This window comes from Nannospalax galili, unplaced genomic scaffold, assembly GCF_000622305.1.
Source record: "Nannospalax galili isolate Female #2095 unplaced genomic scaffold, S.galili_v1.0 scaffold996, whole genome shotgun sequence".
In the NCBI taxonomy this organism is placed as follows: Eukaryota; Metazoa; Chordata; class Mammalia; order Rodentia; family Spalacidae; genus Nannospalax; species Nannospalax galili.
Window position 1 is genome coordinate 483,381 of NW_008339436.1, and position 18,105 is coordinate 501,485.

Genomic DNA, 18,105 nt, shown 5'->3' on the forward strand with positions numbered 1-18,105 from the left:
CGCTCACTGTTCACTCATTCACTCCATAGTAACATTTGCCTGTAATCTTAGCATTCAGAGAGATTTTAAGTTTGAGGCTACCTGGGTTACATTAATGAAAACCTATCTAAAAAAAGAAAGAAAGAAAATCCAGGAAACTGAATCCAATACCCTGTTAAAAAGATTATATACCAGGCTGGGGATATAGGTCAGATGGTAGACTGCCCTTGCCTAGCATGAAACTCCATAGTAACATTTGCCTGTAATCTTAGCATTCAGAGAGATTTTAAGTTTGAGGCTACCTGGGTTACATTAATGAAAACCTATCTAAAAAAAGAAAGAAAGAAAATCCAGGAAACTGAATCCAATACCCTGTTAAAAAGATTATATACCAGGCTGGGGATATAGGTCAGATGGTAGACTGCCCTTGCCTAGCATGAAGCCCTGGGTTTGCTCTCCAGCACTGCATGGTAGTACACATCAGTAATCAAAACACTAACACGTATGAATCTCAAGTAAGAGGATTCTGAGTTCAAGACCATCCAGAACACTACTACAGTTTCAGGCAAGTCTGAATTACAAAGTGAGACCTTCCTTGTCTCAAAAAGAAAAGAAGGGTGTGGTGGTGCAGGCCTTTAATCCCACTACTCAGGAGGCAGAGGTAGATGGATCTCTGTGCGTTCAAGGTCAGCCTGGTCTATGTAGTGAGTTCCAGGATAGTTACGGCTACATAGTGAGACCCTGTCTCAAAAAAACAAAAAACAAAACAGAAAAGAAGGAAAAGAGAGGGAAAAAGGAAAAGAAGGGAAGGGAAGGGAAGGGAAAGGAAGAGAAGGGAAGGGGAAAGGGAGGGGGAAGAGGAAGAGGAGGGGGAGAAGGAAGAATGGACAGAGAAAGGGGAGAGAAGTAGAAGTAATAAAGTTTGGTGCTATAGTTTGAGTCTAGAAGGTTCCCATCAGGCTTTGTGTTTCCAATGCGGGGAGTGGGAAGGGAAGGGGAAAGGGGAAGGGAATGGGAAGGGAAGGGAGGGGAGGGGGAAGGGGAGGGGAAAGGAAGAGAGGGGAGGAAAGAGGGGAGGGAAGGGAAGAGGGGGAAAAGGGAAGAGAAGAGGGAAGGGGAAGGGAAGGCGAGGGAAGGGAAGGAAAAGAGAAAAAGAGGAAAAGGAGACCATTTTAATCACTTCTATGATATACCACATAGTACTGGAAATTCTATCCAAGGCAATTACACAAGGGGGAAGGGGAGGGGAAAGGAAGAGAGGGGAGGAAAGAGGGGAGGGAAGGGAAGAGGGGGAAAAGGGAAGAGAAGAGGGAAGGGGAAGGGAAGGCGAGGGAAGGGAAGGAAAAGAGAAAAAGAGGAAAAGGAGACCATTTTAATCACTTCTATGATATACCACATAGTACTGGAAATTCTATCCAAGGCAATTACACATGCAAACAAAAAACATTTACAAGTAGAGTGTGTTGGTGCACTTACTTGCAGCACTCAGGGCAGCACTCAGGAGGTGGAGGAGGCAGATCTCTGTAAGAGCGAGGCCAGTGTGGTCTACATACCAAGTGACAGGTCAGCTAGGGCAACAGAGAGAGACTCTGTTTCAAAAAGACCGAAAAAAAAAAAAAAACCAGCAAACAAACAACATTTACAAAGGGGCCATTAAGAGCCCTGGTTGCTCTGGCAGAGGACCCAGGTTCAGTTCCATGGCTAACAATGGTTATTAACTCAGTTCCAGGGGATTTAGATGCCCTCTTCCGGCTTCTGTAGGCACTGCATGAATGTGGTGCACTTAAATACATGCAGACAAAACATACATATAAAAATAAATCAACTTTTTAAAATAAAAAATAATTTATAGGAAAAAAAAGTTTACAAAAGGGAACAGAAATTGGTTATAATCCCAGCACACAGGAGAATAAAGAATTCAAGGTCATTCTCAGCTATATACTATTTTGAGTGTGCTATGACAGGAAACATAAATGAACACATTTGTGTCTTTCACAATATCAAAATTTATTAAATAACAATAACTTCACAAGTTTCAATGGTTTTAAAGGAAGAAATCTGCCAGATAATCCTGCCTACTTTGGTGATCAGGACAAGGCAAATGTAGCTCTTTACAGAAATTTTCATGTATATGTATGCATGTTTGCATGTGTGTATGTGTGTGTCTGTGTGTGTACATGCACTGATGCCAATGCTGGGAATCATCACTGATGGCTAGTCTCCCTAGCCAGTTTGCTCTGTCATGGCATTTACCTTGGTTCTGGGATCTGAACTCCAGGTCCTCACACTAGCAAACCCAAACCTTAACCACTGAGCAATATCGCCAGCCCTTTTTATTCCAATCCTAATTACTATTAACTCTTATATATAGGCCACAGCATACAGTAATATATATCTATATGCATATATGTGGTTTACAGAATGAATACAAGTTAAAGAGGCTACAGCAGTGTTCAAGAGTTTTCAGAAGTAGGCTGAGACAGATGCAAATAGTCTGTACTGATAAGATAAAGAACCCAAAACTAGTCATGAGGAAGAAGCTATTGTTGATAATTTGAAAGGCACAACTGGAGTCCAGGAGCAGGAAATGGTGGATTCTGGTCCGGAGCAGTGGATGGCAGACAGCAGTCAAGAAGGACATGTCAGAAGAGGGTCAAATAGGGCATGTCAGAAGAGGGGACCAGACTGAGCTGAAGCCCCAAGGATAGTCAGAAGGTTCCTGCTTGTTAGTCCTTGACACACACACGAAGTATCAGGTAACAGGTGCAGTGCCAGGTGTCCACCCCTTTGTGGAGTCCAGGTAGGGAGTTGCAATCTTTCCCCAATTTGGCATTTACAGTAAGTTCTTGGGCCTGTCTTCCCTGATATTTTAATATGCCTGTGTGGCCTGTGCTGGATAGCTTCAGTTGTCAACTTGACACACCTGGGAAGAGGAACCCTCAACTGGGGAACTTCCTCTACTGGACTGGCCTGTGGGCATATCTGTGAGACATTTTCTTGATTGTTGAATGATGTGAGAGTGCCCAGCCCACTATGGTTGGTGCCATCCCTGGGCAGATGATCCTGGGTTTTATGAGAAAGCAGTCTGGGCACAGCCAGAGGAGCAAGCCAGTAAGCAGCATTCCTCTGTGGTCTTTGCTTCAGGTCCTGCCCCCAAGTCCTGCCCTTAAGTTCCTGCCCTAGCTTTCCTCAATGATGAACTGTGATCTAGACATGTAAGTCAAATAAACCCATTCTTCCCCAAGTTGGTTTTGATCAGAATGTATCACACAATAGAGAAGCCAAATTGGGATATGCCCCCTACAATCTCAACTCACTCCTGAAAAATTTCTAGTTGCACCTTTTCTACTTTCTGGAATACTAAGTCATTTATCAGTCTATGCTGCATGGGGGCTGGGAGGGGTACCTGGCAGAAGTATTGTTTCCTTGCCTACCCAGAAGCCCAATCATCCTCCACTCTCAAAACAAGCCACAAGCTACTTATAAAAAGAAGTCTCTCAGGGCAAGGCACAACCTGAAAAACTATTGTTTAACACAATATGGAGTAATTAAGAATAGGACACAGCCTGATCCCAACGTTCAAGGTCAGTCTAGGCTAATAAGATCCCATGAAAAAATGGGAAGGGGGAGCGCCTAGCAGAAGGTTTTGGGTTTTCTTTTATTATTGTCTGTATTGGGGGTGGTGTGTATGGAAGTCAGAAGACAACTTTGCAGAGTTAGTTCTCTTCTACTTTTCTTTTAAGTGGGTGCTAGCAGTGCAATTCAGGTTACTAGGCTAGTGCAAGTGCCTTTATCTATGAGCCACCTCATTGGCCCCATGCAGGATGTTTTAAGTCACTGGGGATGTGCCCTTGAAGGAGATTGTGGGATAACAGTCTTTTCTTTCTTTTTCCCTTTCTTACTGCAATAAAGTGAGTGGCTTCCACCTCCACACACCACCCGTAAGGACTTACCATAGGCCCCAAAGCAATGGCCAATCAACTACAAATTGAAGCTTCCAAAACAATGAGCCAAACTGAATTCTTTCTTTCCTTCCTTTCTTGCTTTTTGTTTCTTTGTTTTAGACAAGACTCGCTATGTAGACCAAGCTGGCCTCAAATTCTACTGAGATTAAAAGCATGCATCACAATGTCCTTTTCTTCCTAAGTTATTTCAGGTATTTGTTTTTTAAAATGTTTTATTATTTTTATTTTATATGTATGTGCCTATATGTATGTAAGTGCACTGGTGTAGTCCAATGCCCGAGGAGGTCAGAAGAGGGTGTCAGATCCCCTGGAACTGGAGGTATGGACAGTTGTTAGGTGCTATGTAGGTGCTGGGATTCAAACCCGGGTCTTCTGTAAGAACAGCCAGTTTTCTTAACCGCTAAGTCATCTCTCCAGTCCCTATTTCAGGTATTTGTAATGACAACAAAACCTGACTACCATACCTCCAAAGTCATGTTGAAATTTGACTGCCAGTGGCCAGTGTGGCAATGTTGGGAGGTAAGGCCAAATGGGAAGTTTTTAGGTCATAAGCACAGTCTTTATGAGTAGAATGTTTTTTTTTTCTTTTTAATTTTTTTTCTTTTTGGTCTTTTTGATTATTTTATTTTTGATTATATGTGCCTGTGCATGTGCATGCAGGTTCCTACAGAGGCCAGGGGCATCGGGTTCCTGTGGAACTGGAGCTATAGGTTGTTGTGAGAAGACCTGACTGAACTCAGGTTCTCTTCCAGAGCAATCCACACTTTTTTGAGACAGGGTCTCACTACACAGCCCTAGCTTTCCTTGAATTTGCAGTGATCCTCCTGCCTCTACCTTCGAAGTGCTTGGATTACAAGCTACCATACCCAACTGGTCTTTTTTTGTTTGTTTTTGAGACAAGGTCTCTTGTGTAGCCAGGGCTAGCCTCAAACTAACAGCACATCCTCCTGTCTCATGAGGTCTCCCAAGTGTTGAGATTACAGGTATGAGATGCCAACCCCAGTCTTTTCATTTACTTTGGGGGGTGGCTTTTGAGACAGGGTCTCCCTGTAGCCCCTGCTGTCCTGGAACTCACTATGTAGACCAGGGCAGCCTTTAACTCACAGAGATCTGCCTGCCTCTGCCTCCCAAGTGCTGGGATTAAAGGCATGTGCCACACAACCAGCTATTTACTCTTTTAAATGAGAAACTCCATCAATTGGCCTCCAATTTACAGTTTTCCTACCTCAGTTTCTCAAGGAGCTACAGTTCAAGTAACAGCCACTACACGCAGCTAGAAATTTGGGTTGCAAAAATATTGATACCAAACATGAAATAGCCTGAACCTAGACTATTTCACGCGTGATGCTTTAGCTAGCTTTGGGTGATCCTTTAGGAGAAACAAAAGGAATTTTCCAGGTAAAAGGAGGCCAAGGTGCTGGGCATGGTGGCGAATGCCTTTAATCCCAGAACTCTGGAGGCAGAGACAGTGGCTCTCTCTAAGTTCCAGGCCAGCTGGGGCTACAGGGAGACCGTTTCTCAAAAAGACCACAAAAAAAAAAAAAAAAAAAAAAAAAAAAAAAGACAAGGCTAAAAGAATGTAAATAGGGCACCTGTAGAACTTAAAAAATTATTTTTTAGTTGATGAGTGTTTGCCTGCACGTACGTGCACCTGTGCCATGTAATGCTCATGGAGGCCAGAAGAAGGCATTGGATCGCCTAGAACTGGAGTTACAGATAGTTGTTAGTCATCACTGGGTGCTGGGACTCAAACCTGAGTCAGTGCGCTTAGCCACTGAGCCATCTCTCTAGTTCTCTCATGGAAATTCTTGATAGAGGGGCTGGAGGTAAGGGAAGTAAAGCTCAAGGACACTAGATTCTGAAAGATTGCAAGAGGACCCTGAATGGATCCCTATTGAAGAGTTTTAGAAAAGGGTGAAATTTGGTAAGGTTTACATTTCAGAGAATAGTTCATGTGTGTTTAGGACAGATCAAGGGAATGGGAGGATGGAAGCCAGAGACCTGAATGGGAAAGTGTCTTTTCTAAATCATTGTTTTTCGATTTTTGTTGGGAGTGGGATGTATATGTGGTGTTTGCACATGACAGAGGCCAGACGGGGATAACTAGTATCTTCCTTTATAGTTCTCTCCCTCACTGCCTTGAAACAAGGTCTCTCAAAGAACTGGAGGCTTGCTGTTTAGGCTAGCTCTGGGAATCCAGCTGTCATCACCCCTCAATGTGGGGTTATAGGGTTATAGGCATGAACAGTCATGATTCCGTTTTTACCTGGGTGCTAGGGAATCTTTCAAACTCAGGTTCTCATCCTGGTCCACTGAGCATTCTTCTCTACCTCTCTTATTTGTTTTAAATCTTTTTTTTAAAAAAATATTTTATTATTTTATGTGTATGAGTGTATTGCCTGCATGTATGTGAATGCATCCGTGTTGTGCAGTGCTGCGGAGGTCAGAAGAGGACTTGAGATCCCCTGGAACTGGAGTCAGGGACGGTTTGTAGCCGCCATGTGGGTGCTCAGAATGAAACCTGGGTCCTCTGCAAGAGCAGTCAGTGCTCTTAACTGCTGAGCCATCTCTCCAGCCCCAGTGTTTTTTTTTTTTTTTTTTTAAAGATAGGCCTTTAAACACCCTCGGTCCTGGAGTAATTGTTATCAGCATCCCCTAACATGTTCTTAGGTGTATCACCTACATAGTACCTATAGAATTTTCCCAATCCTTGACTTTCCTGTACGAGATATGGGTATATTGTGTATTTTATCATGTTCCATTTGTTTCAAATGCTGGCTACAATCTATTAACTGACTTCGTGATTAGTTATCATAACCACTCGATCCTAAACACCTCGTAGGTCTTGGAATAAGGGAAAGAAGACAAAATTTAGCTTGAGATACGCAGTTTCAGGCTGGGCTTCTCAACCTTGGCAGTGCCTCAGAACCACCTAAGTATGGCTGAACACGCAGCTCTCGGACCCCTGCATGTTTTTTATTTGTCCTTAGCACGTACCGTCATAAAGCATATAAAAGCGAATGTATACTTACAGAGCTGAGAACCACTACGCTCAGAGTAAGTGACAGCCTGGGGAGGAGTCAAGGCGGGGACAGGGAGCATTGCGTGTGCCACTTGGCGGTGTCACCGGGTCCCCAGGCCCTGACTGGGCAGAGGCCAGCGCCACAAGGCCCTGCGTGGGTGGCCTGAGTAACTGACCCTGAGCGACCCTGAGCTCAATGGCGCGGGAACGCGCCACGCGCAACAACCGCCCCACAGTGCCTCGCGCCGCGCACGCGCAGTCCGCGGCTCCCGGCGTGCAGCGCTGCGGCCGAGCGGCAGCGGGCCGCTTTAGGCAGCCCCACCGGGCCGCTAGGTCCGAGGCAGCAGGAGCATGGCGCTGAAACGGATCCAGAAGGTAAGAGTGGAGGTAAGGGGGCCCGCCCACCTCGCCGCTCTGCCGCCGCTAAAAGACCCGCCGCCCAGGCGCGCTGACAGCTGTCCTGAACGAAGCGGAACCACCGTCAGCAGTGCCCGAAGAGGGGCTGGCACATGCGCAGAGCGGGCGGCTCGCGTGGGCGGAGTCACGCGGCTGTGTCACGTGTGCGTGCTCAGCTGAGGCGTGGAGGGTGGGGCTGGAGCTTAGAGTTGTGTGGAAATGCCTCAAACTGGAACATTTGACTAGAAGTTGGGAAGTGACCAGCAGAAAAGAAAAACACCCAGTCTGGCCCAGCGCCACCCCATCCCCGGTACAATTTGTTAGCATTTGAGCATATCTACTTTCCTCCTTTTAAAAACTATGCTCTACTTTGTCTCACATTTTCACATAGCATTTAAAAGTTCGAATTTTTCCATATTGTGAAATAATATTTGTAAGCCTTTTTTTTTTTTTTGTCTTTTGAGACAGGCTCTCCCTGTAGCCCCAGCTGGCCTGGAATTCACTATGTAGACCAGGCTGGCTTGAACTCACACAGATCCACCTGCCTCTGCCTCCCAAGTGCTGGAATTAAAGGGGTGCACCACCACACCCAGCTGTGAGGCTAACGTTTTTTATAAAAAAAAATTATTTTTTATTTTATTTCCTGTGTGTGTTTTTGCCTGCATCTTTGGAAGTACATCCACGTAGTGCATTGCCCACAAAGGTATAAAGAGGGCTTTATATCCCCTGGAACTGGAATTATGGGTGGTTGTTACCACCATATGGGTGCTGGGAATCAAACTTGGGTCCTCTAGAAGAGCACTGGGTCATCTCTCCAGCCCCTTATTTGTGTATTTATTTTTTTATTTATTAAGTAATTTTTTTTTACTTTTTGAGATAGGGTCTCTCTGTACCCTGAGCTGGCCAGGAATTCAGTATGAAGACCAGACTGGCCTCAGACTCAACAGAGATCTGCCTCTGCCTCCCAACTGCTGGGATTAAAGGTGTGTGCTGCCACCCCCCTCCCCCACCCCCTGAAGAGGGTATCAGATCTTCTGGAACTGGAGTTACAGATGTTGTTAGCTGCCATGTGAGTGTTGGGAACAGAATCCAGGTCTTCTGCAAGAGCAACCAGTGCTCTTACCTACTGAGCCATCTCTCCAGCCCCTGTTGGTCTTTTAAAACAGTTTTAAGTAGTCCAGGTAGGCCTCCAACTCTAATTTAGGTTCTCATCCTTTCAGGTGCTGGGATGATAGGAATGCCCCACCAAGCCCAGTTCTCATTTTATTATAGATTCTTCACTAAGTAAATGGTGTGATGAGTGTTGTTCTAGTTTGTTTTCAATTGCTGTGGCAAAAACACTGAGCAAAACCAGCTTGGGGAGGAAAGGGTTTATTTGGCTTACAAGCACAATCCATCATTTAAGAGAAGCCAAGGGATCAGCTCAGGGCAGGAACCTGGAGCACAGACCATGGAGGAGTATTGCTTACTGGTTTGGTCCCCTGTCCCATGTTCAACCTGACTACCTGCCCAGGACCACCTGCCACAGTGGTACATAAGCCTCTTGTGGGGGTGGCAGCAGGGCTGGAACTTCAGAGTGAGGAAGGCCCAGAGTGTTAGTGTTAGGAAGAGCATGCCCAGGGTTAGGACAGTATCTAAAAGAAAGAAAAAGTACAAAGAAGAAAAAAGGAAAAGTTAACGCTTTTCTGGATAACACAGAAAAATGGGTAACCTTAGAAAAGCTGCACAAATACAGCTTTGCAAGCCACAACACAGAGAGCAGAGAGTCTGGGAAGGAAAAGTGCATTATCTCATTAAGGGGGTAAATTATTCCTCTCGTTCTTAGCATGACCTTAGGTGAGTCCACCTTTTGAGAGGAGGTGTCAGCCAGGGAATTGACCAGCCCAGCTGGATTAACTCTTATGTTTTGGGAAGCTTGGAATGATAGTTCTCCATCCAGACCATAAGTAGATTCCATTTTCTTGACCATGAGTTAATAGCTTTCCCTTAATGGGCTTCCAGAGCCCCACTCATACACACACTCTGAAGAGGTAACCCTGAAATGATTTAGGAGATGAACTGAAATTGGGGAGCAGATGCAACCCACTTCTATTATGAAATCCAGAGGTTCAGTTTCTTAGCCATTCACCAGAAGTGATCAGTTCTGGACTAGAGTTTCAGTCCCGCTCTCACATCTGGCCTGCAGGCTAGGAGGAGGTAAGAAACCAGGGCTCCTTCTGGCATTCCTAGCCAGGGAGCTGAGGCCATTTCTTGGAACTGCTGCTGTCAAGAGTGCCTTCCCCTAGACTGGCTAGCCAGTTTGTATCTCCACATCAGTCCTTGATCTGAAGAGCTAGCCCCAGCTGCTGTTATGGAGTTGGGGTAGTGGTCTGTCTGGCTTCTTCCGGCTGAGTGGGGTTATCAGGTGTGGCAGTTGGAGTATCTTTCCAGTGGGCCTATTTAAGGGACCTGAAAGTGCATCACACTTATATAACAGCCAGGTGTAGTGAGGAAAGAAGTCCTTGACTGGCTCCTGGAAAGTTATGTGAGGAAGAAGTAAAGGGAAGAGAGGAGTCATGAAGAAGTGAATTGGAGCCCTTTGAGCAGAGGCAGTGAATTCCATCCTGCCAGGATCCGTAATGAGTTAATATATAAAGTGTAAGGCCAGTCTGGGCTATATAGTGTGTTTTCTAGGCCAGCCTCAGCTACCTAGATCAAAACAAAGTCAAACTAATAAAAACAATTTATAAGCATATAAAAGGAAAACAACGTAATAGATTTCTTTAGCATTACAAGCCCTAAGCAGAGAACCAAGAAGCCAGAACAGAGGTCATTTTAAAATGTCCACATCAAAGTCCTTGAATCTCTTGATAGGCTCACAAGAGCAGTTCATCCCTCAGGCTCCTCCTTGGGTTTCCCCACCACCTCTTGAGTCTCTAAGGATTGACTCTAGAATGATGAACCTAGGATCTGCCTTTAAGCATTTTGATAGCTGTTGGAATGGCTAGACTCACAAGTGTGAGGTCCCTCTCAGATGACTTCACCAGTTGAAACTGGGAATACCAAAAGAGGTCATCTGGATCTTGTTTTGATATTCCTTTGGCTCCTAAATATGAACTGTTGCTTACCTTGAGCTCTTTTTTTAAAATTTACTTTTATTCATGTATATGTATTCGTGCACATGTGTTTGTGTATACCACACATGTGCAGGTACCCGCAGAGGCCAGAAGAGGGTGTTGTATCCTCTGGAGCTGGAGTTAAGGTGTAAGCTGCCTGACATGGGCCCTAAACTCTGGTCCTGTGGAAGAGCAGCAAGTGCTCTTACCTGCTGAGCTGTCTCTCCAGCCCCTTGTCTTAAACTCTTGATCCTCTTGTGTCCACCTCCACAAGTAGACTCCTGGTTCTACCATCTCCGAACTCATTGTGGCCAGAGTACCAGTGTATAAAGGCAGCTCCCTAGGCATACACAACCTAACTCCTGTCTCATGTTCTAGGAACTGACCGATTTACAGAGGGATCCTCCTGCCCAGTGTTCTGCAGGACCTGTGGGTGATGACTGTAAGTATTTTTCCAGACTTCAGATTGCAGGAGTTTGCACCTAAAACCCCAGATTTATCAGGGACCAATCCTCCTTCCCACTTCCCTCACTTGAGCAGCTTTTAAGAAACTGAGTAAGTTGTTTTCCTTTCATATGCTTATAAATTGCTTTTTATTAGTTTGACTTTGCCTTGTTTTGAGACAATGCCTTGCTAGGTTGCTAAGGCTGGCCAGGAACACACTAGATAATTCAGACTGGCTTCAAACTCTTGATCTTCCTGCCTTTACCTCCAAGGTGCTGGAACTATAAGTGTGTGCCCCTTTGCCTAGTGTGGATTGCTTTTTTTTCTTTTCTTTGTTTTTTCAAAACTTGAGGACCATTTTATTAGAGTTTGAGGAAAAATAGCAACAGGGCATGCAACTCCTGGAAAGAGAGAGCTGAAGAGATGTAGCCATGTATCTCAAGAGTCCAAGAAAAGCCAGGCGTGGTGGTGCATGCCTTTAATCCTAGCACTCAGGAGGCGGAGGCAGGAGGATCTCTGTGAGTTCAAGGCCACCATGGTCTACATAGTGAGTTCCAGGCCAGTGGAGGCTACAGGGGACCCTGTCTCAAAAAACAACAAAAAGAGGCTAAGAAAGCAAGCATGCTCGGCGATGGAGGCCAGCAAACAGCTGCATAAAACAGGAAGGGCGTCTTGAGAGAAGCCGTGAGAAAGTCCAGAGAGTCAGAGCAGGTGTGCTTGGGATCTTGACTGATAGAGATAGAAGAGATAGAAAGGGAGAAAAGGAAAAGTTAGGTTTTTAATTTTTTCTGGTTTATTTATTTTTATGTGTATGATTATTTTGCCTGCGTGTGTGTAAGTGTGCCCGTGGAGACTAGAAGAGAATGTTCAATCCCCTGGAACTGCCCTGAATGGTGTTGTTAGTCTCCATGTGGGTATCTGGGAACTGAATTCAGATCCTCTGCAAGAGGAGCCAGTGCTCTTAACCACTGAATCATCTCTCTACCCCCAAGTTAGACTTTTTTTTTTTTTTGCCCCTGAAACGCCATGAGAAATGCACATAGAGTGTCTGAACCAAGTTAGACTTTTTAAGTCTAGAACTCAGAAAAGGGGGCAGGCTTAGCCTGACTAGCTTTTTCAATAAAGATCCTAAGTTTACCTCAGAGTGACTGGTCAGATCACATTCAGAAATTATTCCTATACTGGGCGTGGTCGTGCACCCCTTTAATTCCAGCCCTCAGAAGGCAGAGGCAGAGACAGACAGAGCTCTGTAAGATCATGGCCAGCCTGGTCTATATAGTGAGTTCCAGGCAGGCTGGGACTAGGGAGACCTGTCCAAAAAAAAAAAGAAAAAGACTTTTCTCCGCCGGGTCATAAGAAAGACAGCTTGTCCCAGGTCATGTTGGCTTCTCACTTAAGTCAGAGATAGGATATTAGTGTGAATATTCTACAGCTGGTCAAAGAGGCCTGTACCTGGGTGCCTGGCAGGCAGGAGGGTCGATAAGTAGGAGGACTGAAAGAGAGCACAGAAGCAGCTGCATGTCCCTGCCAAGAGCAGAGGGCAGCACCCAGTACCTATTCTTTTCTCCTGCTCTGCACAGCTCCACAGGGAGACTAGAACAGCAGCTCTGGCCAGCCCTCTGCCACCCCTCACAGCTGGCTAACTAGAGGCTGAGCTGCCTCCCCCTAGGTTTTCCACACTCTTCCTCTGCTCACCATCTCACTTTCACTCATAGGCTTCTTGGGCTCTGGGGCAGTCCTCTTTACTGTAAGCTGTAGCTATAGGAAAACCATGTGTGAGGAAGGGTGGTGTCTTCTACACACTAGAGAATTGAAGAGCTATCTAAACCATTGGCAGCAATCCATGATGGTTAATCTTGAGTGTCAAGAACCTGGAACTCACCTTTTGGCTAGACTGGCTGGTCAGCAAGCCCTGAAATCCTGTCTTTTCTCTCTCTCTCTCTCTCTTTCTCTCTCTCTCTCTCTCTCTCTCTCTCTCACACACACACACACACACACACACACACACATACACATGCCCTGCTGATGCTGGAATTACAGGTGCATATTGCCATACCCAACTTCTACGTTGGCGCCAGGATCCAAACTCAGGTCCTCATGCTCGCACAGCTCGTACTTTACCCACTGAACCATCTCAGTGGGCCTTAAAATTTTGAGCCTCCTCCTTTTAATAGTCTAGTTCATGTTATATAATTTTACTGTCATTTAATAAAAAAATTTTCAGGGCTGGGGAGATAGCTGTCAGTGAAGTGCTCGCTGCTCAAGCGTAAGAATCTGAATTTGATCCCCAGCACCAACATAAAAGCTGGGTGCTGCAGATCGTACCTCTAATCCTAGTGATGGGGAGGCAGAGATTGGAGGATCCCTTGGGCTTAGTGGCCAAGCCCTCCTCTGACCTCCACAGGCATTGCATGCACATGGTGCACATACAAGCAGGGAAAACACTCATGCACAGAAAGTAAAAATAAAAATCTTTTTTTAAAAAATAAGGTGGAGCCAGGCATGGTGGCACACGCCTTTAATCCCAGCACTGAGGAGGCAGAGGCAGGCGGATCTCTGTGAGTTTGAGGCCAACCTGGTCTACATTATGAGTTCTAGGCCAGCTGGGCCTACAGGGAGACCCTGTCTCAAAAAGAACCCCCCCCCCAAAAAAAAGAAGGTGGCATAAGGACAGCACTGATTAGACTCAGTGGTGAATCCTATGAAAAGAGGACAGGAAATGGGAGGGTATAGTATGTATAGAGGAGTTGGGAAGGTATTTACGGTTAGAACACATTGTATATAGGTATGAAATTATCAAAGAATGAATAAAAAAGAAAAGTAAGGTGGAGAACTGTTGAGGGAGACACCTGGCCCCTCCTGCCTCCTGAGTACTGGGATGATGGGGTATATGCCACCATTTTTTTTTAATGTTTTATTTATTTATTATTTTTTTTAATTTTATTTATTTATTTTTTGTCGTTTTGAGACAGGGTCTCCTTGTAGCCCTAGCTGTCCTGGAACTCACTATGTAGACCAGGCTGGCCTCTAACTCACAAAGACCCGCTTGCCTCTGTCTCCCAAGTCCTGGGATTAAAGGCATGTGCCACCACGCCCAGAAATTATTATTATTTTTTATGTGTATGAGTGTAGTGCCTGCATGGATGTGAGTGCACCCATATCGTGCAGTACCATGAAGGTCAGAGGAAGGCTTCGGATTCCCCTGGAACTGGAGTTAAGGACGGTTCATAGCCACCATGTGAGTGCTGGGAATCGAACCCAGGTCCTGTGCAAGAGCAGTCAGTGCTCTTAACCTCTGAGCCATCTCTCCAGCCCAATGCCACCAAATTTAATACAAAACACCTTTTCCCCCTGGAATTTGCTATGTAGACCAGCCTGGTAGATTTGCCTACCTCTAATTCCTGAGTGCTAGGATTAAAAGAGAACACCATCACCAGCCTCCAAAACCGTTTTTTAAAAAATGCATGTGTGTGTTTGGGGGAAAAGGATGTTCATGTGCTGCAGTACACATGTGGAGGCCAAAGAATGACCTGTGGTCGTTGGGTCACATCCCCTGGCACATGGGACCCAGGGATTGAACTCACGTACATAGTTGTCTTCTGACCTCCACACATATGCTGTGGTACCACACACAAACATACACATACACACACACACACAATAACAAAACTTTTTTAAAGAAGTGATACTTTCGCCGGGCATGGTGGCGCACACCTTTAAGCCCAGCACCTGGGAGGCAGAGGCAGGCGAATCTCTGAGTTCAAGGCCAGCCTGGTCTACGTAGTGAGTTCCAGGATAGGTAGGGCTACAGGGAGACCCTGTCTCAAAAAGACAAAAAAAAAAGTGATACTTTCATTAACTCAGGCACCTGTATTAATAAGTAAGCATTCATTGAAGTGTTGAGAAAGATTTGTGAGCTGTTTGGCTACCTTTCTACTCCCCTATGGGTTCAGGAAACTTCTCTTTAGTCTTGTGCTCACCCATGGGTATCATCTCTGCCCTGCTGATGTGAAGTGAGCCTATGGAATATTGGAACAGGTGACAGAAAACTCAGCACAGGATCAGGCCTTAAACCTTGTCTTCCTTCAACACCTGTCATGAACACATGTGAAATGAATCCTCTTGAGAATGAAGACCTCTCAAGTGGTCTTCCAAGCCCACCCCTATGAGAAGATATTTCCACAAAGGCTCTGGAGTCCTTGGGGTACTCATGACTCAGGAGCCTTGAAAGTGAATATTTGGACCACTCAAGGCAGCAATGATGAGGACACAGGAGCTTCTCTGAGGATGGGCAAAGCAGTAGAGAGAAGCTGAGACCCTGGAGAGAACAGGGGGTATGATGTCAAGTAGTCTGGCTGCTGGAGAGAGGACTTGTAGGGAAGCACAGGAGGGCCTCATCTTGGTTTGTCATTGAATCCTCAGAGCACTCCCTGGGGTCATGGATGAGAGGACATGGGTGGCATTGGGGCAAAGAGGCCCCACAGGCCCAAGAGAGTCTGAAGAGGATTTCAAAAACAAGGGAAGAACTGGGAATAGAAAGGGCTCATCAAGAGCAACATGGTAAGTGGCCAAAGCCTAGCTTAGGGGTAATTCTGTGCAAGAGCACTGGATCATAGTTACACTTGTGTAGTATTGAGTCTGGCCAGGTGTGGTGGTGCAAGCCTTTAATCCTAGCACTTAGGCGGCAGAAACAGGCTGATCTCTGTGAGTCAAGGCTAGCCTGGTCTACATAGTGAGTTCCAGGCCAGCTGGGCCTACAGGGAGACCCTGTCTCAAAAAAAAAAAGAAAGAGTCTGGCCTTCAGCCTTAGTCTCTGAGAACTATTCTCCAAAATGTCTCACTTGATAGGAGTATCTTTGCTAACTTAAAGATTTCGCCTCATACCAAATGTGATTTAGAGACCAACCATGTCACTCAAAGTGGGAGACTTAGTCATTGTTGAAGGGGCTGGAGATGGTAGACTGAAATCAACTCAGTGGGCAGGCAATGCATTGATCGTGGAGTCTGAGCACTGAGGCAGAGATAAGCATCCCTGATTGGTGGTATATATGGATAATGGAAACTGCATTTGGACCTCTCATGCTATTAATCTGTGCCACTTTACTTCAATAAACTGTAACCCTGGATATAGTAGCTTTCACTGAGTTCTGGGAATTCTAGTGAATTATTGAACTTGAGAGATTTTCAAAGTCCCAAACTTGTAGTCAGTGTCAAAAGGAGGCAGTCTCGTGTGGACATTGTACTCTAAACTTAGTAGCACTTTTTCAGTAGAACAGATGTGTTCATTGACGGTCTCTTACATGTCCATCTCTCTTTTGTCTTGTAGTATTCCACTGGCAGGCCACCATCATGGGCCCGGTAGGTAGTGCTGCTGAGTGCATGCTCTAGTTTGCTTCTTGTGTTTTTTACTTCCACAGGTATGATTTCTTCCTCTGTCTTGTCCTTCCAGAATGACAGTCCTTACCAAGGAGGTGTTTTTTTCCTGACCATCCACTTTCCTACAGATTATCCTTTCAAGCCCCCAAAGGTGAGGCTGGCCCCAACTCCCCTTATGTTTCCTTAAAGGACAGATTGTGATAAAATGACCTTTTCATGTCACAAGTAAAGAGAATTGTGTGTGTTCCTTCTCTTAAGGCCCTGTCATTCCAGCTCAGTGGTTTCAGGACTGCTGGAATGTTAAACTCCAAACATTCACAGTTCATCCCTGATGTGAGCAAGGGTCAGTGTAGTAAATGGTTTCCTTACTGAAGTCACAGCTTTAAGGATTCTCTGGTATGGGGAAAATCCAGTGTAAAAGACCTGACCACCATAGGTGGAAGATAACAGGAGTCTGGAGAAGGAGGCAGGGGCCAGGTGTGGTGGTGCACACCTTTAATCTCAACACTTGGGAGGCAGAGGCAGGTGGATCTCTGTGAGTTTGAGGCCATTCTGGTCTAGTGACTTTCAGGTCAGCCAGGGCTGTGTCATGAGACCCTCAAAAAAAGAAAACTGAAGGAGGCAGATCCAGGATTGCACAGAGCAGGATCTTCATTGGGGACTTAAAGACAGAAGCATGGTCAAGGGTGGTGTACCCCTGACTTGAGTCAGAGAATGGTGGCCTAAATAGTGGTCAGGGCAAAAGTGGCTTTCATCCAAGCTGAACTGTACCTGTTTTATCTCAAGCCAACATCAAAGATGTAGGACATTCCTGATACTTAAATGGCACAGGGTTCAGTTCTAAAGCTCCGTATACCACTCTAATGTATGTATGGGTTTTGTTGTTGTTTGTTCTGGTTTTTTTTTGGGGGGGGGTTGTTTGTTTTTTATATTTTTATTGAGCTTTTGTACATTTCATACAACAGTTCTTAATCAAATTTAGATACTTTCCCCCATCCCTGCCCCCATACACATTCCTTCACCACCAGACCTCTTGCATTCTGTCATACATGTTAAGTCCTAGCCAGTCAAGCATTTGTACCCAGATGTCCTTCAGTGCTAGTTCATCCCCTGGAGTCTAGTCAGCCTATCTAGAGATCTTAAGGAAGGTCTACTCTCCCTCACACAAGACTCATGCTGACTCAATTTGTTCTGTTTTTTTGTTGTATGCTGATAAATGGTGGAGAAAACAGATCAGGGTTACCCAGGACCAGATGGCAGCAAGCAGGTCAGTGTGAATCCCTCAGATGCTTTTTACCACTGTGCCAGAGTCTGTTCAGGCTAGCTTCCTTCTTTATAGTCCCTTACTGAAGGTTTAGGACAGAACTCAGGGTGATTTTGCCCCTGCCCCAGGGATATTAAGACAGTGTCCTGGGGAGGCAGGTGTACAGCTGGTGTCTGGTAAGTGAGGGTCAAGATTGCCACTCAGGGGCTGGAAAGATGGCTCAGCAGGTAAGAGCACTGGCTGCTCTTGGCAAAGGACCCAGGTTCAGCTCCCAGGACCCATATGGCAGCTAACAACTATCCATAACTCCAGTTCCAGGGGGATCTGATGCCCTCTTTTGACCATTGCAGGCATTGCATGACATGGGTGCACTTACATGGATGCAGGCAAAACATTCATACACATAAAAATAATTTACCGAGTGTGGTGGCTCACACCTTTAGTTCCAGCACTCTGAGGCAGAGGCAGGCAGATCTCTGAGTTCAAGGCCAGTCTGGTCTACATAGTGAATTTCAAGCCAGCTGGGACTACAGGGAGACCTTGTCTCAAAAAGACCAAAAAATA

At 45.6% G+C, this 18,105-nt stretch overlaps 2 protein-coding genes across 18 annotated transcripts in view; one reads left to right on the forward strand and one right to left on the reverse strand.

The window, feature by feature from the left end:
• Positions 1 to 7,107, reverse strand: part of LOC103734973 (up-regulator of cell proliferation) — a 58,166-nt gene extending 51,059 nt beyond the window's left edge. Inside the window, exon 1 of one of the 2 annotated variants that reach the window (XM_008834046.3) lies at positions 6,977 to 7,107. The gene's annotated coding sequence lies outside the window, so the exon portion shown is untranslated. The remainder of the gene's footprint in view (positions 1 to 6,976) is intronic. The other variant, XM_029564017.1, reaches the window with a different exon arrangement.
• Ube2d4 (ubiquitin conjugating enzyme E2 D4 (putative)) overlaps positions 7,107 to 18,105 on the forward strand; it is a 26,747-nt gene continuing 15,748 nt past the window's right edge. For 2 of the 16 annotated variants that reach the window (XM_029564029.1, XM_029564026.1), the window contains exons 1-4: positions 7,126 to 7,353; positions 10,836 to 10,899; positions 16,228 to 16,259; positions 16,351 to 16,428. In XM_029564029.1, coding sequence (XP_029419889.1) covers positions 7,318 to 7,353; positions 10,836 to 10,899; positions 16,228 to 16,259; positions 16,351 to 16,428 — 210 coding nt within the window. In that variant the 5' untranslated portion in view covers positions 7,126 to 7,317. Of the gene's footprint in view, positions 7,354 to 7,457; positions 7,673 to 8,242; positions 8,346 to 10,835; positions 10,900 to 15,323; positions 15,462 to 16,227; positions 16,260 to 16,318; positions 16,429 to 17,482; positions 17,545 to 18,105 lie in introns of those variants that run through there. The other 14 variants (XM_029564018.1, XM_029564025.1, XM_029564028.1 and 11 more) reach the window with 14 other exon arrangements.